Source organism: Piliocolobus tephrosceles, chromosome 11, assembly GCF_002776525.5.
Source record: "Piliocolobus tephrosceles isolate RC106 chromosome 11, ASM277652v3, whole genome shotgun sequence".
In the NCBI taxonomy this organism is placed as follows: Eukaryota; Metazoa; Chordata; class Mammalia; order Primates; family Cercopithecidae; genus Piliocolobus; species Piliocolobus tephrosceles.
This window is the reverse complement of record NC_045444.1, coordinates 6,580,662-6,603,791: the sequence shown is the minus strand read 5'-3', so window position 1 is coordinate 6,603,791 and position 23,130 is coordinate 6,580,662. Positions and strand designations below refer to the sequence as shown.

General features: G+C 42.0%; 1 protein-coding gene across 2 annotated transcripts in view; it reads right to left on the bottom strand.

The window, feature by feature from the left end:
* Positions 1-23,130, bottom strand: part of CNTNAP5 (contactin associated protein family member 5) — an 872,320-nt gene that overhangs the window by 389,670 nt on the left and 459,520 nt on the right. For both annotated transcript variants that reach the window (XM_031936548.1, XM_023225607.3), the window contains exons 9-10: positions 7,706-7,855; positions 4,691-4,862 (exon numbers count right to left, since the gene is read on the bottom strand). In XM_031936548.1, coding sequence (XP_031792408.1) covers positions 4,691-4,862; positions 7,706-7,855 — 322 coding nt within the window. The remainder of the gene's footprint in view (positions 1-4,690; positions 4,863-7,705; positions 7,856-23,130) is intronic.

The following is a 23,130-nucleotide window of genomic DNA, read 5'->3' as shown; positions in this document are numbered from 1 at the left end:
ACTCGACGCCCCCACTTTGCACTGTGTACTTATCTCTTGGAACTGCTTGTTGTTAACCTAATCATGCCGCACTGGATACACTATAACCCACACCCTACAGCTTAACAATATACAGCCAATCGCTAATCAAATCTGTCACCTGTAAACCATTGAGAATTCCTGGCAGAACTTTATGTCAGTTCACTCCTTGTCCTGACATTTACCTTTAGAAACCCAGCTGCAACAGCTGCTAATCCAAGTGTCTATTCAGGGCAACTTGAATCCCTGCTCCTGGATTGCCTCAAGCAAGCTTGGCCCAAATGAACTCTCTACTTATATTAATTTTGCATCAGCTTTTTCCTTTTAGGTCGACAATCGGAAAATGGGGTTACACATTTAGAGACACGGACACAGAGTGACTGCCATTTCCAGATCAGTGCCTCTTTGCTAGATAGTACCAGGGAGAGAATACTCACAGTACCGGACTCTTGATCAGAACTTCGGCCCTGTGGGACCTTGAGAACACTGACATACATCTCCAGGTCTTAGCTTTCCCCTTTTAGAAAGTGGGGATATTAGTGCCTCTGGACTCCCAGGGCTTCTAGAGCCTTTATAGCATTATATCCTGCTCAGGGAGAGATGTAAGTCAGTCTCACTCTCTCGCTCAATGCCTACCTAAAAGACAGAACTACAGAGGGTGAATCAACAGCTGTTCACTGAATGAAGCCTTATTGAAAGTGACTTTTCTCTGTGACAGATTAGACCAGGGGTCCTCAAGTCCTGGGCCACAAACCAGAACCAGTACTGGTCCGTGGCTTCTTAGGAACTGGAACAAACAGTAGAAGGTGAACAGCGGGTGAGCAAGTGAAGCTTTGTCTGTTCTTACAGACAATCCTCGTCGCTCACATTACTGCCTAAGCTCTGCCTCTTATCAGATCAACTTCAGGATTAGATTCTCACAGAAGTACAAACCCTATTGTAAACTGTGCATGTGAAGGATCTAGGCTGCACACTCCTTATGAGAATCTAATGCCTGATGATCTGTCATTGTCTTTAATCACCCCCAGATGAGACCATCTAGTTGCAGGAAAACAAGCTCAGGGCTCCCACTGACTTTGCATTATGGTGAGTTGCATAATTATTATACATCACAATGTAATAATAACAGAAATGAAGTGCACAATAAATGTACGTGCTTGAATCACCGTAAAACCATCCCTCCCCAAGCCCCCAGTCCCTGAACGGCAAAAAGGTTGGGGACCGCTGGCGCAGACTATTGTGTTTTGACTACTTCAAGTCAAAGAGGTTGGAAAGATGGTTATTATGAAGGACAGGGGCTTAGGGTGCAGAGATTATGAGGCTGGTGGTTTGGTCTGCAGAAGATGGGCAGCAGCTGCAGACTGTGTCCTAGAGGTTTAGAAGGACCGTGAACAGGGCACAGTGTGTGTCAGGAATGCCTTATTCTAATTGCTGCTGCTTCCTTCCCCTATCCTGCCCATGTACTGCCAGGTACTGGAGCTGCCCAACACCAACACCTTCCTGCTTCCAGAGATGTGCGCTAGGCCAGTTCTTCCAACTCCTTTCCTCCCAGAAGCCAGAAGATTTGGTAATTTGCCCATCCCTGAGATGCACATCGGTGAAAGTTTCTTAATCCCTGAGAAGAGACCCTTTCAGCTTTTGCTCAGGATGAAATGTCAAAGGTGGTTTGTAAACAGTGCAAACTGGGCAGCAGATGTCAGGGTCTTAGGTACCACCTCAGAAGGAAGTTGCTTAAAGGAACTCCACTGGAGGGAGCTCTTGAGATTTTGGAACATTAGTGCCTCAGGTAGGAATGCTACTGTATTAATTAATTATTTATTTGTTTATTTATTTTTGAGACGGAGTCTCACTCTGTCGCCCAGGCTGGAGTGTAGTGGCACCGTCTCGGCTCATTGCAACCTCCATCTCCTGGGTTCAAGCGATTCTCCTGTCTCAGCCTCCCAACAAGCTGAGATTAGACACGTGTCACCACACCTGGCTGGTTTTTGTATTTTTAGTAGAGACAGGGTTTTACCATATTGGCCAGGCTGATCTCAAACTTCTGACCTCAGTTAACCCACCTGCCTTGGCCTCTGAAAGTACTGGAATTACAGGCGTGAGCCACCGTGCCCAGCCAGAAGGCTACTTTAGATGTCTTTAGATTTAGATATCTTTAGATTTTCCCATGTGACCAGCACTAAGACCCTTCAAGTATGTAAGATGCCAGGTTGGGGCCAGCATAAAAGAAAAGCTGGCAGGGTGGGATCCCACTTCACTTTGAGAGAGAAAAAGAAGGGGTGGGATAACCACAAAGAGGCAGATGGGTCTCAGACCTGGGTCTCTACAACCTGTAACAAGGGACTGGGAAGGAGTCTCAGAGTAAGAAGAGATTCTCAGGCTGTCCTCTGTGCGCTTTCCAGACAGCTGTCCAGGTACAGAAAACCACTGCCAGCCTATTCCCCTCCTCTCTCCCACCAAATAGCAAGCTCCTTGAAGGCAAAGAGTTTGTACTGAACCTGAAATCCAGTTCACACTGATTAACACATTAAAAGTGAAACACCAAATTCAGAAACCACCTGCTCTTCTAACTCCTGCCCCTCTTCAGATAACATTAAATATGAGTTCAAGAAATAGTGACTCAAGCACAGTCCCTTGCCGCAGCTTTCCCTTCTGTTAGACACAGCGCCTGGTAAATCAAGAAAAACTTAACCATTTACCCACGAAACTAAACAGAATCCCTTATTATACAATTAATGAAAGCACAATTGTATGTAATACAATTATACAAGACTACAATTACACAAAAGTAATGATGCAGTGTATATGGCAATGACTTCCATGCAATCGAAAATAATGAGAGCTTGCTTGATTAAAAATTAAGGTAGCATTAGAGACCCCTATTGATAAATGTTCCCTGTATTGATCAACACTTTGGAAGAGGCTGCACTGGCTGACGAAGTAGGATGCTTCTCCCACGCCATTACTAAACACTATTGGTCTGGCAACCATTGCCTGCAATAACTTTTATTCTCCGAGCTCTAAACTAGCACATTTGAATGAAGCACATATTTTATTATCACTTTTTCAGCCGGTCAAAAAGAAAAAAAAAAATAAAGCAGAAGAGACAGAAAATCTGCATGATTTGTTGATGATCCCATGCATAGTGATGTTAACGGAGAAATGTGTGGGAAGTTTCACCAAGTTACACAGCTCATTTCAGCGTTAGCAGAGACTATGCACTGCATGGCCGATTTCTGTGCCCCTCAGTAGAGGCACCTGCTACTACTCATTATTCCTCTCCCGAACTGGGCAATCACCTGCCTAGTTGTAGGCGAGCTCTCTTCCCATCCACCTTTCTCACTTCTTCTTGAGTACTCTTTCTGCTAGGAAAAGCCTTCCTCCATGGTGCTCACCAAGAGCATGAAACCAAATCCCACTGGTACACAAAGTTCTTCATGACTGGTCCTGCCCCCACATCTCTGGACATATTTACAGCAGGTGCACCCTCCACAGTGACCTACCATCTCCACTGAGCTATATATTATTTAATCTAAGACACCATTACTTGTAAGATATACCATTATTTTATATGCCACTGTGAAACACAGAGATTGCCAACTCAACTATTAGAGATTTCAAATGCCAAAAAAGTATTTTGAGTTGATGAAATACTTGCAATCCATGCTTTCTCCTGCTTCTACGCCAATCTCCCTTCCCCTCTCAGCCTCAGCCTAGCCTGCCAGTGTCTTCTCCTTTAAGATTCAACTCAGCATTACCTTCTGAAACCTTCTTGGACTCATTCTCTGGGGTCAGACTAAGTTGCTGCTGCTGTGTGTCTGACAAATAAGGGTGCACTTCTTGGTCATATATCTCACTTTATTGTAATGGCTAATTTATTCCCTGATGAAACATAAGCAGAGACCCTGTATCATCAACACATAGGCAAGCACTGAACAGATATTATTCACCCATCCTATAAATGATATTTTGACAAGGGTGAGAAGAACTGGAAGAATGAAGGAGGTAGGCTCTGGAGAGGAAAGAAGACGAACATGGTAAACTTTGATGCAAATTCAGAATCCATCCTCTTTGGTTTTCTGTGGTGTGTCTTTGTATTTAGAAACGTCTATTATAAGGAGAGCAAGATCCCAGGGGAAATGGAGAGCTAAAGTGAGTTTTTCTGATCTCTTCGGGGCCAGAGAAGCAGTGGTAGGGGCAGTAAGAGCAAAAAACAGCCAAACCCAGGAGTAGTTGTGTGTTATTGGGCATTCGTGAATCTCTTTTGCAGACTACCCAGACGGTCTGATGCTCATCTGCCTGTGTTAGAAAGGACACCCACAGCAGTGAAAAATGAAATGGTTTAGGAGAGAAGTAATTCCTTCCTCCTTTTTGCTTTAACTTCAAAGTAATCAAATGTTGTTTATGCATAAAATTTTAATCCTTTCACAAATTTGTATTTTGATTTAATTTGCATATCCCATTTACTGCAAGTCAACATGAAGAGAGACTCAACTAATTTAAACCATTTTTCTCTGGGCCTGAAATCCTTTCAGAAATATTTTCCATTAGGCAACTCAATTATGTCTAATGTGGCTAATGTCGGTGGATTAGAATTTTGCTTAAAGAAATTCATATTTAGAACAGTGAGAATGGGAAGGGGGTGGGAGAACAGAGGAGAAGAGACAATAATTACCTGTCTTTGATGCTACACAGATCAATGTGTAAATCACTAAAATTCCCCAGGGAACCTTGCTGAACTGAAATGAGGTCCTTGGGCTGGTTATCAATAAAGATGAGCCTCATGCAGCCTTGGAAAGCCTTAATGGGATTTAAACATTGGGAATCGGTGAGATTGTCGGGACACCCTGTGGGACAGAGAAAAAAGATGAAGAAGAATGCTGAAATGATCCGTCATTGCTTTGGCGACCTATTGATGGAAGACCTTGAGGTCTAATTATTTTGGTGCTTTCTCATTCACAACAGTGCACACCCTTTTTGTTGTAAATCCTAGCATTCTCAGGGAGCAGACAGAATTGGTATAAAATAGGGCATACTCCATCACTGTAGAGAAAATAAAAAGCATGGCAAAGGGAATACCAATATTGTAACAGGTGTCTCCTTCTTACATTTTTTTTCCATTGAGGTAAGCTATTTTCTATTCTTTCATATGGCATCCTTCACTCATCCCAAGGAGGAAACATATTATAGCTACTTCAGAATTTTGGTTCTGTCTTGAAATACATATCTAAATGCACAATTCAATTCTGAATTACGCTTTCAAAGGAAATTGTGCTTTGGGTAGGGATGGTTGGGTAGGGATGGTAGCAGAGGAATTTCTGGTTAATTGTTAGCACTGACAGGCTTAGTTCCTGAGAAAGGTACACACAGGAGCGTAACTGGAATTTTAACATGATGTGCAAAGCAAAATCAGACATTTTGCTGGTTTTAGGATGAACTAAGGGTTTAAATGCATGTCATTTTAGGGCTGTAATAGCATATGGGAAAGGTTAACACTATACCTTCTTAAAGGGTGTTCTTAAAAAAAAAATTACACTGATTTAGTGTAGCTTGCAACCAGGGCATATCTACTTCTCATTAAGATGGGTATAGAGCCTTTCAGGTATATGAGTGCTCGTGCTCCTTACAAACTCCATCCCAATGGCTTTAATAGGTTCAGAGCATATGGGAATGCAAGCTTGAAACCATGGTAATAACCCATAAATAACTGGGAATTATTTCAGCCATCTCTAATAGACAGTCACTGCTGGGCTGAAGCCCAGCAGCTGGTTAACAGCTCATAGGCACACTATAAAATGAAGAGAGATGCTACAACTTCTAATTGAAGCTGTAGAGAGAATTTATGTAAGTTGACTATTATTACTGAAACTCATTTTTCACCTTCCTTAAGTTTACAGTCTACGTGTGGGGCGTTTGTTTAAACACTGTTCAAATCACTGATAAATCTTTACGTTCTAAACTCAGAGTCCCTTAAAACTTGCCTCTAAGAGCACTTCTTCAACTGAGGCAGGAGAGCCATTCTGTCTCTGAGGCATGTCAGATGCTTATTGTATCAGGATTAGTAACAAACATTTCCCTCAAGAATAAACTCAAGATAGCGTTTTTCCCTCTGCTGCTGAAATATTGCATAAGATGCACAATTATTCGGTCTGTCAGGTTATCTTTGTGGACCCCAACACCCCTGTTGTACGATCTTTATAATACATTTGTTCCAATCTCTGTTTTCACTGGTGGGCTGTGGGAACACAGATCTGGATTTGAATTCATGAGCTCTTTGGCCTTGCACAAATTCTTTCATCTCAGCAAACACCAGTTTTATTATCTATTAAGTGGGGGTATTATGTACTGTACAAGGTTTCTGTATGAATTAAATGAGGTAAGTCATAAAACTTTTGCAGAGACTGGACGTGTATTCCCTTCCTAAAGGAATTTGTTAGCCATGCACAGGGGGAGGAGATTTTAGGTAAAGGTCACAGGCCCTTCCTCACCCTAAAATCAAGCCACAAAGATATTGCTTCCCTCCTAGGAGACGTTGGTATGTACACTGCACCTGTGCAAAATCCCTTTTGCATTTTAAAGCTTTAACCACATTCCATTGGTAGGAGAGAAGTGACCTGTAAATTCTATTTAAGAGACTATGCATAATTTTATACAATACTTCTCTTCAATTTACTAATAGGAAAAGAATAAGGAAACTGTGGACCAGACCCTGACTTATATCTAAAGGAGGTGGAGCCAGTTTCCCCATGCCCTGCCGTGTGGCACACTCTGTGCTATATGTTTAAACCTTGGTCGTACTTAACTTTTCCTGAAATTCTGGAGTCGAGCTTATTTCCCCATGTTTCAGATCAGGAAGTTTAGGGACTATAAGTACCTTTCTCAAGGTCAGACAGCTATTGAGGTTACATCCTTTCCAGAGGTCGTTTCTATAATACAAACAACTAACTATGAAATTAGATATTAATTTGTATTGAAAAATACTTTTGAAAGACTAAAGACATACATATATATGCATTTATAGAAAATCAGTAGATGCCTAATTATATGTTTTTCTTCACCATCAGCTTGCCCTTGTGTTTCTGTCATTGGAAAGGTTCCCAGGATTCACTTAACATCAGAGAAGGCAGAGTCTGAACAATCTGAACTGGCTTCTACATGTGGAGTTACAAGGTCATGGGCCTCCTAGTTCCACCTCATTTCTGGCTCTCTGTGGGCGTGATCTCCAGGAATGTGGGGAGGGAGGGGACAGGGGACTAAGAGAGGAAAGTGGTGGAGGAGGGACCTAGGTGCTGAGCGTGCTGGTTGCGCCTTTCCACCTGGATTTTGCCTCTTGCAGGTACTGCTGACTCTTGATACATTTTCTCCAAGTTTTGAACTGAGTTTCTCCTTTCCCATGTGATCACAGGGCTTGGCATGGCTACAAAAATCTCCTTTGGATGTGTTATATAACACCAGCTCTTGTAGCTAAAGTTCTTTTCTTCCTCAGCACTGACCTAGATAATTTATATTTGCACACAGCTGTGAGAGATTTTGCTTCTCACTATTTTGAGATTGAGGATGTGTGTGTGTATGTTGGGTGGAGGGGGGATAATTGTCTAATTGACCAAGCCAGAACCACCATAGCGAAATAACTGCCCACTTCATTTTCCCTCCCTTCTTTGTTTTCCCTCTTAAAGGCTGGAGAATTTACCTCCAAAGTAGTAGCTATTTCCAGAATAAATCTGCACCCAAGTGCTATCAGGAGCTGGGGGTGCTGCTTCATTATCCAGAGTGAGCGTGATGCGGTTCCTCCTGGCGTTGATGCTAACTGAGTGCCACAAGCCATCATTCAAGTTGCTGCCTGCAGGAGAAACAAGAGAGCAAGCATAGAGATGATGGGTCCGGAAGGCTTGGAGAGAGGGGGCTCATTTCCCAGCCTGCTGCCGTCCAGGCCCTTCTCAGAGCAAACCCACTCCTCACTCGGCTGGATACAAGCCCTTGGAAGGTTCATAAAAAGCACTGTTCTTCCTCTTTTTACCACTTCATTCTAATCTCTTTCTTTTTTAAAAAAGATGGCTAAACTACTTCTGATATGTTTTGTTTAAAAACAAAAGGGAAAAATACAAAATGTACACACCACAACCAAAGTTATGTCACATATTCTGATCTATTGTTGTATAAATGCAGAGGAAAAAAACAGAAAAATAAAAGAACTCAAAATATTACCAGCAATTTTATCTGAGTGGTAGAGTTGCTGGCAATTTTAGTTTTCTCATACTTTCCTACAAACAATTTTAGGAAAAAGTAAGCTATTTTTAAAGTAGATGAGGAAAGCTGGATTCCAATGATGCACCAGGCAGAGGCAGCCTCCTGTTGGAGGGAGGTAACATACTAATCCAATTGCAGCGGTTTTCATTCTAAATTAGGTGACATTGTCTAAGTTACTCACCTTCATTAAGATCTGATTTTATCATCTGTAAATATTATAATTCCTGCCCCCGATCAAAGGGATCGAATGAAATGAGGCATGACTGTCTCTAAAGGCACTGGAAGAAAGGTGGGTGGTTTTATAAAGTTCTTTTCTCTCCTATTTCATTGCTCCAGCTGTCTTTGGTGTACCCTGTGCTGCTGACCTACCTCACTGAGAAAACTGTATTGGGAACTAGTCATGAGGTTTCAACTATTTCCTTTAAAGAGTTTATCATCTATTAAGACTCTGTGTCCATGACCGGGCGTGGTGGCTCAAGCCTGTAATCCCAGCACTTTGGGAGGTCGAGACAGGCGGATCATGAGGTCAGGAGATCGAGACCATCCTGGCTAACACGGTGAAACCCCGTCTCTACTAAAAAATACAAAAAACTAGCCGGGTGAGGTGGTGGGCGCCTGTAGTCCCAGCTACACGGGAGGCTGAGGCAGGAGAATGGCGGGAACCCGGGAGGCGGAGCTTGCAGTGAGCTGAGATCCGGCCACTGCACTCCAGCCTGGGCGACAGAGCGAGACTCCGTCTCCAAAAAAAAAAAAAAAAAAAAAAAAGACTCTGTGTCCTGTTGGTGCAAAGTGCTTGCTGAAGAAAATAAAGGCATATTAACTGATGGGTTACAAAGACTTTCTGTGGCAAGAGCACGTAGCCACACAATTCTAAATTCTAAACAGTCATTTATCGTGCCCTGTCACATGTTGAGTTGTCTTTCCTCTCATTGTGTCAGTTTCCTCACTTGCAAAGAGGACAATGACTGTACTTAACAGGCCATTGTGAGGATAACACCAGTTAGTCCAGCAGGTAATGCAGAATAGTTCATTTCAATCATACGTCGGCAGTCATGTTAGCTTAAAAAATGAACAGAGCTGCAAATATGAAATGGTCTTTGGCATTAGAGGGTACGGATATTAACATCACATGATCTCTACCCTAGAGTAGTCCATTGGTAAGAGGCAGAGAGATATGTAAGGAAGATTAAAATAACATCTTTTGAGTTCAGGCTAGTGGGGTAGACAGAGAAGTAAGCAAACGACACCACCTTTTGCAATTCTGGGTGGAACAGCAACATATGAGCAGAGAAGAAAGAAAGTCTAACTAACCCCATGAGAGGATCCCAAGAATGTTTCACAGAAGTGGGTGACAGTTAAGGGGAGTTGTGGAAAATGAGCAAGAGTTTGTGATTCTAGGAGCAAGGGTTCCAGGAGACAGAGAGCCTATATAAAGAAACAAAGGTCTGGACTGAGAAGCAGGAGATGACAATATGAAGGGAGCTGGAAAGAGGATCCAATCTCCCAGAGGTCTCACATGCCAGACTCAGGAGGACTTTAAACAATATCCTTTGACAAATGATTCTGAAGAGCACATTTCCCAAACCAATTCCATCAGCATCTCTGGGCATGGGCCCTAAGCATCTACATTTTTAAAAAAGCTCCTTGGGTGGTTCTAATGTGCAGCCAAAGATGAAAATTACAGCTTTAGAACATGGGAGTCCATGAGGGCTCTCTAGGATGGTAATATCAGGGTTGGAGATGTTCATTCAAAGTATCAGTTAGCACAAGAGCCAATGGTAGCAGCTGGGAGGGGTCAAGGCTGGAGGCAGAACTCACAAGTCCTATTGCTTACAGAGTCCCCGCAGGCAGAAAGAGAGGATCTCACTTAAAGTAGTAGCAGTGAAAATGCAAAGCAAGTGATGGATTTAGAGCTATTTCTGCAGGTAAAACAGACTTGTCTTGGTAGAGCCTACTGGAGCAGCCCCAAAGTAGCCAGCTGGGAAGGAAACACTGAGCATCACCACAGAGGTGTGCCAGACCCTCAGAGTGGCAAGGGAAGAGCTGCTGCCCCTGAGCTCCCAGATGGCTGGTGCCGCTGAGCTCCCAGGCTGCCCTGGGAGAAGCACAGCGCCAGGCTTGGAGCCCAGCTGTATTTGCACCTGGGCAGCTGTGACCCATCGGCTCAGAGCATCCCAGATATAGGAGACCTGATGTGTTTTCTGCCAGATCTCTCAAAGTTAGTCTCCACTGCAACCCGAAACATCTGCTTGGGGTGAAGAAGAGAACCCAGAGGCTTCTCAGCCTGGTGGCCCCACTTCCTCCCAAAGGCAGTTGTCCTCAGACAAGACCAGGGTTTGGGTCCTGGACACAGGGATTCTGCTAATGAGACAGAGAATCTGTCAGGTGTTTCTTGGTGATGAACATTTGACTTCTTTCAGGGGTATTTGGGGAAGACAGTCAATTGTATGTCCTTTTTAAACATGTTCATTTGCATACTCATTTGAAAACATCTGCATAACATATGGGACTGTATCTGCAGGTAGACTCTAGACTGGAAGGGCGTTAGCAACTGGTTCAGAATAAAAGTTCTAAATACTCCCTAAAGGCCAAGCACCCTGCTAGGCATCAGGGCTACAGTAGAGAAGAATGTATTTATAAAGGCCACAGTGAGCGTCCCCTCCAATTAGTTATCTATCATCTATTCGTGTTACAGATGGCACTGGCCTGAGAGGAGAGGTCTGCTCAATGGGTGCCTGTAGGATCATCTGTTCTGATTGAGGGTCCTGTCCTCTCCCCACATCGCCATCCATTTCTCTCTTTCAAGTCTTTACATAACGAGGGTTTGCTTGGTTGGTTGTTTTCTTCTTCTTTTTTTTTTTTTGTGGTCTGCCTTTTCTTTGATTTGGCCTTTTTCTACATGGTCCCCAGTCCCTGCAGGGGGAGCCTGGGTGAAAAGTTTAGCTCTGCGGAGGAAAATTATTAGAACAATTGTTCTCGATGCAGGTATTGCCTGGGGAGCTTTTGAAAATACAGAACCTGAGGATCACTCCAGGTTAATTAAGTCAGATTTCTGGGGATTATCCCAGGACTTGGAATTACGTTTTGTGCAGCCAGGATCGGGAGCCACGTCATTGGAGGTGTCAGAAGAGAAAGGAAAGAAGCTGGGACACTGGAACTAGCCCAGGAGAGCTGCTCGGGCACGGGTTCCAAGATAAGTGAAGTGGTACATCCCCAGCTAAAAATCTCCACTTTCAACTGGTCCTCGTTTTCACTTCATTCTGTTAATAGATCCAAAATAATATCCCTAGAGACTCTCTGAGGTTTTGTTATTAAGAATACTCTCTTAAAGGTAAAAGTGGAAGTGCTATTAATGATGCAAAAATTAGGGAGAAATCACCTTATCCGACTGCTTTTTTCCCAAACCTCCTTGAGATAAATAGCTTTGAAAGAATAGACATGTCCAATGAGGAGAACAGGAAAGCAATACCTTTTAGGCCAAGAATGTCTTGATCGGGGGAAAAAATTCTCTTAGGGGAGAAGAGCAGGATATGAGGGCCAATATGGGGGACTAAGTACCCCCCTGATTTAGGAACTGAGGCCTAAAAGATGGGATTTGGGTTCCAGAAACAGATGAGGACAAACATACAATTTCTGAACTTTAAAGACAGGTCGGGTATTATTTGCCATCTCCCAGACTAATAAAGGATAAAAACTGATTATACTCAATCTCAGTGAGAATAGAGGGAAACAGTCGATTTTATATGTTGTTTTCAGCCACCTAAATTTTCATATTCTTTCTGGGAGGCAATATACCAGTAAGCATCAAAAATCCCAAGAATATCATACCTCATTCCCTGTGAATTGTATTCTGAAGAATTATTTCTAAAATAGTAACAGAGCTGTAGCCAAGATTTATGGTGAAGATAGTTCATGACACCATTATTTACAATAGCAAAAATTCACTGCTACCCATATTTCCAATAGTAGCAGCCTAGGTAAAGCAAATATGGTTTATTCCTAATATGGTATATAACATAGTCAATAGACATTACAATGTCCAAGAATGCTACTGATATCTTGATAAGAGAAAAGTTCTAAATAAATAGTACGTGCCGCATGATTCCCATTTTGTTAAAAACTAACACCAAGGAAAACACTGCAATAATGTAGACTGACAGAATCACAGATTATTTTTGTTTTTTTTTTCTTTTATGTTATACTGGGATTTTCAATGTCTTTTAATGTATAATTTTTATAATCTTAAAAAACTTGACAAACGGTTTAAACTGAAATGAAAGACAGAAAACTTTTTTGTCCTTTTCACTTTTGTTCTCATGGCTTCTCTCAGGCACTGTAATTCAGCCTAGGGCATCAGTATAAAGGGTTCCTTATAGAGAGAGAGTTAAATAGGCTGCCCTGTGCTTTCCTAGGAATCAAATAAAGACTTGGAAGATTTTCTCCATAGAGAAAAAAAGAATGACAGTTTTCATCCTTGCTACTGAACTTGCAAATGAACCTTTGAAATACCCCAATTGTAAAAATAGCTAATAATACATCACACTACCAGTAACAAATGCCTACAATGTGCCAGGCACTTTAAATAATATAATTCCTAATTCTTACAATAGTCCTGGAGGTCAAGTTGATTGCCCTTATGTAATAGATGTAACGGAGAAAAGTGGAGAGGCTGCCCAGGGCCCCATGGCTGCTCAGAGGCAGAGCCAGCATTCAAAGGGAAGTGTGCGTACTGGGGCTGAGCTCCTTTTGCTCATCATGCTGGCAACTCCAGCCAGCCCTGCCCTGCTCCTGCCATCTCTTTGATGACCAAAAAGCTCTGCAAAGTTTTATGTTCTGCTACTGAATTCTACTTTGCTTTTATTTTTATTTTATTTTTTTGGTAACAGATTTATTGAGGTAAAATTCAAATACCATATATGTCATCTAAAGTGTGAAACCCAGTTGTTTTTAATAAATTCAGAGTTATACAATCACTACAATCAATTTTTAAAACATGTCATCATCCCCTAAATATACTCTGTAACCTTGATATACTGTCCTCTAATCCCCTTATCCCTGCACCTCCAGCCCTGGTCAACCACCACTAATCTGCCTTTGGGACTCTATGGATTTGCCTATTCTGAGCACTTGATATAAATAAAATTATACATTATGCTCTATTTTCTGACTGGTGTTTTTTCTTTAGCATTATGTTTTTAAGATTCATCCATGTAGCATGAATCAGTACTTTTTTTTTTTTTTTTTTTTTGAGACAGAGTCTCACTCTGCTGCCCAGACTGGAGTACAGTGGCTGATCTCAGCTCACTGCAACTTCAGCCTCCCAGGTTCAAGTGATTCTCCTGGCTCAGCCTCCTGAGTAGCTGGGATTACAGGCACCTACCACCATGCCTGGGTAATTTTTTTGTATTTTTAGTAGAGATGGGGTTTCATCATGTTGGCCAGGCTGGTCTTGAACTCCTGACCTCAAGTGATCCACCTGCCTCAGCCTCCCAAAGTGCTAGGATTACAGGCGTGAGCCACCGCACCTGGTCAAGTGAGCACGTTTTTATGGTGATGGCTATGTGAATTGTTTCCACTTGGGGCATCGTTCAGAATAACGCTGCTATGAACATTTGTGTACACATTTCTGTATGAACATGTTTTCAATACTCTTAGGTGTGCATATAGAATTGGGATTGCTCAGTCATCGGGTAATTCCATATTTAACCCTTTGAGGAACTTCCAGAATGTTTCCAAAGTGGCTACACTACTTTACATTCCCACCAAATGACTTCGCTTTTAACAGTACCAACTTCAAACTTTAGTTCTGTCCTTTTGTGAATCACCTAGATTCTGAAAAGAATTAAATTAAAATTCAACCTTTGTTTCTCAGGATGTCTACTTAAGTCAGAAATTAGAATTATAGTCAATTGTTATTACTTTGATAATAACAAAGTAATTTTTTGTTATTATTTCTAGGTAAAACAAAAAATAGTTATAGAGCATCTAATATGACTTTTAAATGCTTTTGGTAATGAGATCTCCACAGTCCTTTACAGCTCACACTTGATGAAACTGAGACTCAGAAGGTTAAGAGATATTCTAAGGTCCTGAATTTGTTTTACAAGAGTAGGGTTTGGGGTTAAAGTGGTGTTCCTCAACCCTGGCCCTGGGTGTTCTGGACTGGCTTATTATTTCTTATGAGTAGGTGTCTTGTGGTACACCTCTTGTGTCGGATGTGCAGCAGCACTCCTGCTCACTAGATGGTAATAACAATCCCCTATCACCATCACAACCCTCCATCATCACACCACAACCTTCCATTACCAACATTACCACCCTCCATCACCAACACCACAACCCCTCTTCACCAATACCACAACCCTCTATCACCAACACTACAACCCTCCATCATCAACACCACAAGCTCCCATCACCAACACTACAATCCTCCATCACCAACACTACGACCCTCCATCATCAACACCACAACCCCTCTTCATCAACACCACAACCCTCCATCACTAACACCACAACCCCCATCACCACCCAACCCTCCATCACCAACACCACAACTCTCCATCACCAACACTACAACCCTCCATCATCAACACCACAACTCTCCATCACCAACACCACAACCCTCCATCACTAACACCACAAGCCCCCATCACCAACACCACAACCCTCCATCACCAACACCACAACCCTCCATCACCAACACTACAACCCTCCATCATCAACACCACAACACTTCATCACCAACACCACAACCCTCCATCAGCAACACCACAAAGAACGATCATCAAAACCACAACTCTCCATTACCAACACCACAACCTCCCATGAGCAACAACACAAGCTTCCATTACCAACACCACAAGCTCCCATCACCAACACCACAACCCCTCTTTACCAACACCATAATCCTCCATCATCAACACCACAACCCTCCATCACCACCACAACCCTCCATCACCAACACCACAACCCTCATCACCACCACAACACTTCATCACCAACATCAATCTCCCATCACCAATACCACAACCTCTATCACCAACACCACAACCCTCCACCACCAACACCACAACATTCCATCACCAATACCACAACACTACATCACCAATACCAAAACCTTCCATCATCAATGCCACAACCTTCCATTACCAACATCACAATCCCATCACCAACACCACAAATCCCCATAACCAACAGCACATTTTTTCACCATTTGGGGGACAGGTGGGCTAAAAGGTGAGTTTGGTGGGAACAGAAATCTTCCCTTGGCTCAGAGCCATTGAGTTAAAAAAATAATTTTGAGGATGCAGAGCCTTGACACACTCTTCTACTTTGGCTCTCAATTGTACCTCTCTCTCTCTGTCTCTCTAACCCCACCAATTCCTCCATAAAATTTCTAACAGATCTTTGCACTTCAATGGTCACCATATTTCAACATCTTTTTTATGTTTTGAAGACAAAATGAAAAGCAAGATTATAATTAATGTTGCAAGGTGTCAATGAACCTTTGTAACCAAGTGACTGTTCAGGGCCTGTAAGTGTCAGCCGTGACTACCCTAGGCCATTACAGCCACACACAAGGGCAAAACGGTAGCCCAGGTCAGATCATAGTCTCCAAAGACTGTTTCCAACCCTGCAGATAACTTGTTACAGATTTCCTTGATAGCTTTATTCACCTGCTATTCCTTGCTCAAGTGCCTGCCACTTACAATTTCCAGAAATTTAGAGAGATTTCTTAATTTCTCTAAACCTATTACATCATCTGTAAAACAGAAACAAATTTATCGGCTTGACTTGAAAGTTTCTAGGCTTTATCTTCCCCAGAAAACTCGATTCAACAGTCTTTCTATGTCCTCTCACACATGCTGTTATTTAACAATTCGAAGGTAGTTGTCAACTTTTGCTGACTATCTCACAGTCAACTTTTGTGAGAATAAAGTAGGCAATATATGAATAATTGAATAAGGAAGTCTAAAAATGTCAGTTACATAGTAGAAGAGTATATTACCGTTACTAGTACCATTATGCTACCATTTAGAGCCTGAGTTATGTTTTCCTGGCACACTGTTTATCCATCAATTATCAAATTCTCTTAACTTTTCCCTACATTATGGTAGATTGAATTCACATATGCCTTCAAATTCCCTCTCTTACTTTTGTTCTACTCCTTATCCCTGAAGCTGGGAATTTCTTTAATGATGCCCTTCTTTTCCCAGTCTTCTGCCTCTTTCTGATAGAGGACACCTTGCTAGATCCAACTGTCTAAACTGCAAGGTTATCATCGACCTCACAGCAAATATTCCGCCACTGGGTCATGGAGCTCAGAGAATGAAAATCACACCGGACAGTCTACTCTTTCTGTAACCAAGTCTCCCTCTGTCCTTTCAGGCTATTTTCCAAAATCTTTACAAGAATTCCCCACTCCAGCTAGATCATGTGTTCATTATGCTCTAAGTAAACATAGTTACTGAATTGGGGCTTCCACACCCAGCCTCTGCTCCACCTATATGCTATCCTTATGATTTCCTGCTATCAAAATCCATCCCCCAATCTTCCAAGGCCAAGTTTTTGTGTCAGCAAATTCTTTCCTAAACTGTACAGACAGAGAACATATGTTTTATTACTTTCTATCACAGCCACCTACCACAGTGCAGGGCATGTAAAATGTGCTGAATGATTGATTGATTGAATAAACGAATAAGTTAATAAATCCGGAAATGAATGAAGCAGGCTTTCCTTGACTAGACTAGTGCATGGTGAATTCTCTTTCTAAATTCCTGTAGCATCTGCAGTCTGATCTATTTATTTAGTTCATAATATTTACCACCTTGTGGTATTAATTAACGATCCGTCCATGTAAGTCTCCTCTTCCCAGTGGGATGACAGGTACCTGCGAGTCAGAGTCTGAGTCATGTTTTGGGACCCCCCGCCCCCCCAACCAGCCCCAGTATCAGCAGAGCAGCATTCTGCCCTCTCCAAATGCTAATTGATGGATTGAGCATCAGACCAACTGAATCTCCACTGCCAAGTGTCAGCAGCAGGCCCTCTCGTGAGCATTGACCATAAATCACGGTTAAACCTTTCCTAGTCATTAATGCCTGGCTCATATTTCAAGGTAACCTGGATCCTGAAAACCCTTGATTGGTGCATAAAGGGAAAACATCTGGTTTTGCCATCCGCTAGGGTCTGTTAGGAAGTCACAATACATTTGTGGTTGATGGTGAAGTTGTGGTTTCCTTAGCAGACTTGAATGCTGAGATCAAACATCCACATGCTAAACATTAAGCTAAACTCAACAGAGTTATTTCCTTATTCTCTCCAAGATACAGCACAAACTCTAGGGTCCCTGACCAAAACGCTGCTTCATCTTTTGCCCTCTGGGCCCCAGGCATCTAAGCTTCTATAGTCTTACACCTCCAGTTCTTGTTCTATTTCTCATCTCTTATTAGAGCATCCGATCCTTCCCTCCTTATTTGGCCAAATTCTATTTATTCTTCATAACCAAGCTGTGACATCTCTACCTCTAGAAAGCCTTCCCTTTCTCCCTTGTCCTATTGCCTCTTCCCTGTGCTTCCCCAGTGTCCCAGGCACATGTTCTATTTTTCATTAATGCCTCTTTACTGTCTCTTCCAACCATGCCTATGAGCTCCTTGTGGGCAGTGCCCCCCTCCCAGGTTCAACCACAGTACTCAGTGTAGAGTAGATACTCCAAAAGTTTCCTAAAGCCAATGGGAGGAACCTAAGTTATATGAGAGAATTGTCAAAGTAAAAAATACAAAAGACAAAGGGAAGTGATAGCAGGTTTGACAAGAAGATTAATCTGCTATGATAAAAAAACAAAAAAAAAATCTAGCTCCTGCAATTCCCTTTTGGGTGAGAGATAGAGAAAAAACAGTGAGTTAAGAAATACAATGTTTCCATTGTCATTAATCAAAACTTAAAAAGCTGAAGATGCCCAAGAAATCACTACTTTGGTAAACATTTCCAACCTTTGCTTGGTATCTTAAAGTTCAGGCAATTGCATTTCTCAGTTTTCCGTAACACGAAATACTTCATCATGTTATTATCTTCTGAAACTCGAACTCTGTGCTCAACCAGACAGCTTGTTGTGACAATCACAGCCCTGTGGCTATCCACGTTTTTGCCCTTGCTAATGGGATTTTCTCATTAACATTATCTTCCCTCAAATACCGAGGCATTCATGACAACTTAATTGAAGCAGAGGATGAAGCTTGCAGCCTCATCATGTTTACTTGATGTGCAGGTGGTGGCTAGCTACAAATGGCTTAGATGAGAAAGGACAATATTTGGGGGGCAGCTCTGTTAATTGCAGGGCTATAGCCTATAACCACCCAGCTGCCAACATTCCACAGAGTGAGTACTTCCATCCTGCGTGATGCAACTCTCCAGGCCATCTCCCTACCCCGGGAGCTCCCTTGCCCTTTGTCTAATTAGTACTCCCCCTGAGTATAGCTCTTTCCTGGGTTTGACACGTTAGGCAGAATATAATTGTTGTAACAGGAATGTTTGTTAAAAATCGCTACCAACTCTTCTTCCCTTGTTAAAATTCTATCTTTCGGAAATGTTGTAGAGGTCAACTCCACTAGTTTATTCATGCATGTAGCAAATAGTTATGGAAGACGTGTGGTAAGCAAGGTGTTGGACCAACGCTTGGGCAAATAATGTACTTGTTTCCGTGGTTGCTTACATTCTGGTGATGAGAAGTCACATTGGACAACAATTAAATAGACACATTAATATACATTGTATGAGCTGAATCGTGTCCCTGCAAAATGCATATGTTAAAGTCCCAACACCTAGTACCTAAAAACACAATTGTATTTGGAGACAGGATCTTTAAAAAGGTAATGATGGTAAAATAAGTTTCCATATGTTTGGTGTCCTTATGAGCAGAAGGTATTTGAATACAGACACGCACAGAGAAAAGACCATGTGAAGACAGAAAAAAGACAACCATCTGCCAGCAAACAGAGAGGCCCTCAGAAGAAATCAATCCTGCCAACATCTGGATCCTGGATTTGCAGCCTCCAAAACTGTGAGAAAATATATTTCTGTTGTTTAAGACACTTAGTCCGTGATATTTTCTTATAGCAGCCTGAGCAGATGAATACATACATATACATACTTAGGGCAAACGTTACAAAGAAAAAAAACAAAGAAACAAGGAACCTGGCCTGCTTTGAAAAGGTTTCTTGAGAAAGTATCAATTGAGATTAAATTCTGAAAGCTGAGTCGTGGTGACCATAGCTACAGGATGACACATTTTATTTAATGTAAATGTAGTCAGTGCTCAATAACCATCAAATAAACATTCATTATGGCTGTTGATCCGAGAATGTCATCATATTTTGAGCTAGAGAAAGAACAAGCAAGTCATAGAAGTCTACTGGCTATAGAAAATTAACTTATAGAAAGGATGGCTTTAATGTTTTTTACGGGGTTTTTTTGTTGTTGTTTGTTTTGTTTTGTTTGGAACACCTTCTCTCTAACTAGTACTGTTCAAGGAATTATCAAAAGAGTGAAACATTATAAGGTGGTTGAGGAAATATGATAAACACTATTGCTTGCTCCTAGGAATTAAATGGAATGAGCTGAGATGGCGTTTTCAATAAGCCATTTGACTTGACTATAGACATTTTTTCATGGTGTTTTCTTGATTTCTGGCTCTTTGCTGGCCATGTTGCCTTTTGTCCAAAGATTTTGTCTGTCCCAGGTGATCAACTTTCACCTTTTGCCTTTTCAGTTAGTAACGAGCAAGTGGTGCCAGCTGCCAGGGTCAGATCTCTTGGTTTGGATTCTCCCCCCTGCCCTTCTGGATTTAATTTTATTGTGCCAAAACCATGTCTTTAAAATGTAGACTCACTCCTTAATCCTGAAAATCCCAGTCTGAGTTTGATGCCTCTGGTGACATCAAGGCAGTACACTGTGCATCTGGGAAGCTCTGGGGAGAAGATGCTTTAATGGAATCCGAAGTGGGCTCTCTGCCTGACTCACTGCTGCTTGCTTTGCCTTCTGAAGAGATGTTCACGTATACCAACCGTTAGCTGTAAGAAAGCCAGTTCCACAGCCAAAGACCCTTGCTGTGTCTCTGCCTGGATTTCTCTCTGCAGGAAATAGCTTCAGTACCTACAACTAATATTGTTCCTGTACTAACATAGTTTGAAGGCCTAATATATTTTGTTAACCCTCCTACCAACATAGGCAAACACACACACACACACACACACACACACACACACACACACACACAGAGCAGTCTACTGTGATTTAAGGAAGGTTGCAAAAAAAAACCCTATTCGGGTTTGGATATTTGTCTCCTAATTCTCAACAGATTGTGAAGAGTCATAGCATAACCTTTTTAAGACCAGGCAAGGAACTCATCCACAAATCCATGGTATCAAAAAGAGGCTACGTTTACTTTTCCGACTCCACAAAGTGCACCAGAGTTTTGGGAGTTGGGAAGCATGACCTCTGGCAAGGGGCTCGGCCCTAGGTACTCCCAATCAATCAGGACCACTTATGCCAGTTTCAAAAGAAGAGCCTTGGGTTGATGATTTCTTTGAAGACAATAAAGGGTGGGGTTGACCTACTGTTTTCTTTCAAGAAATCATGAATAGTGCTGGAGGGAGCATCCGTGATTCTAGACTGATCCTCTCCTTCAGCAAATGCAGACAGTGAGGCTAACAGAGCAAGACTTACTCATGTCCTACATCTGATTAGAGCACAGGTAGGCTGGAGCACAACCACTGAAGACTGAGTTCAAGCTCTTTGCCCAGAATGTCTGACATTTTGAGAAGCACCACAAAAAACAAAAACAAACAAACCAACAAAAACATAAGCTAAAACTCCTTGCCTGTTTCTTTCGATTTTCCTTGCCTTGTATTTTCCCATCAGAAAAATAAAAACAACATTGAAATGTCAAATCCCTTTCAAATAATTAGAGTGGTGCCAGTTTTCTCTTAAGATTGCTTACCATTTCATATGACATTCAAAACATTCTGCCCTATTCCTCCTAAGAAAACAAACCAGGTGGTCTCCTTTACCTTTATAAAATGTCCTATTTTCTTAGTAATTCAGGTTGTTTTGAAAAATACTAAACTCCATTCTAAGCATCTCCATAAAAGCCTTTAAAACGGCAGCCACATCCTTCATTAAAAAATACAGTGTGTGGCCGGGCGCGGTGGCTCAAGCCTGTAATCCCAGCACTTTGGGAGGCCGAGACGGGCGGATCACAAGGTCAGGAGATCGAGACCATCCTGGCTAACACCGTGAAACCCCGTCTCTACTAAAATACAAAAAAAATTAGCCGGGCGTGTTGGCGGGCGCCTGTAGTCCCAGCTACTCGGGAGGCTGAGGCAGGAGAATGGCGTGAACCCGGGAGGCGGAGCTTGCAGTGAGCTGAGATCCGGCCACTGCACTCCAGCCTGGGCAGCAGAGTGAGACTCCGTCTCAAAAAAAAAAAAAAAAAAAAAAATAGAGTGTGACATCTATTGCTCAACGAAAGAGTGTGGAGTTTGAGAGAGCCTCATGACCACATGACCATGTGAGAAGTCCCCATGGCACCTGGTACCTTATGAAAAGTAAAAAAGAACTGGGAGCTTAAAATATATAAATTAGGTTATGCAGGTAGTTGCTCATTCATTGGAGAATTGCCTAAATGGATTTTGTGGTAAGGTTCACAGTCCAGCAAGACTGTTAGAAGGTGTTCTATGCTCCAGTGAAGCTCATGGCTTTCCACATGGATCAGATCTTTCAGTTTGAATTCTGAGAGATCTAATCTTGATTGATGGGGCACAGGGGAAATTAGAACGGGAAAGCCTGCACAAAGCAGGGTAATGTCCTTAGAAGTAGATAGGCCCTTACTGAGGTAGATCTCATGTCACTTGGCAGCCTTCATCCTTCAATGATAATCCTTTTAAGGAATCAGTACTGAGCACCAAAAAAAAAGTCTGAAGAAAGTATGACCTATTTTCTCAATGAATGTTGGTGTGTGTGTGTGTTGATGCATGGATATATATATGGGATATATATATATGGATACACACACACACACACATACACACACATATAATTGGCTTTTTTGTTTGTTTTTTTGATGGAGTCTCGCTCTGTCACCTAGGCTGGAGTGCAGTGGCCAATGAATATTTGTGTGTGTGTGTTGATATACGGATACATATATATAAAATTTACTTTTTTGTTTGTTTTTTAGATGGAGTCTCACTCTGTCACCTAGGCTAGAGTGCAGTAGCAGGATCTTGGCTCACTGCAATCTCCACCTCCCAGGTTCAAGCGATTCTCCGGCCTCAACCTCTCCAGTAGCAAGTAGCTGGGATGACAGGCATGTGCCACCATGCTCAACTAACTTTTGTATTTTTAGTACAGACGGGTTTCACCATGTTGGTGAGGCTGGTCTTGAACTCCTGACCTCAAGCAAACCACCTGCCTCAGCCTCCCATATTATTTACTTAATAATATTATACAGTTAATTTTAGCTAAAGTATACACTTTTATAAAGACAACAGACATTCAATCTAGTGTGAATCCCAAGTAATACAAGAATAAGACCACCAAGTAAATTGTTTTTGAAGACACAGCTTTAGACCTAAATAGCCACTTTCCTTAAGAGCCTTTTGTAGATTATCTATAGATGTAAATCAGAGTTTCTTTACAATTTGAGTTATTTAAGCAATGGACAGTATGAACAATGAATATGGAGAGCAGCAGGATGCTGTGTAAAGACCATGAACTTGGGAATTCTAAGGAAAAAGCTGAGGTTGAGCATCACTTTGGCTACTTTAACTTAAATTCATATTCTCAGTTTCTTTTATGTGTCTTGATATACTAACC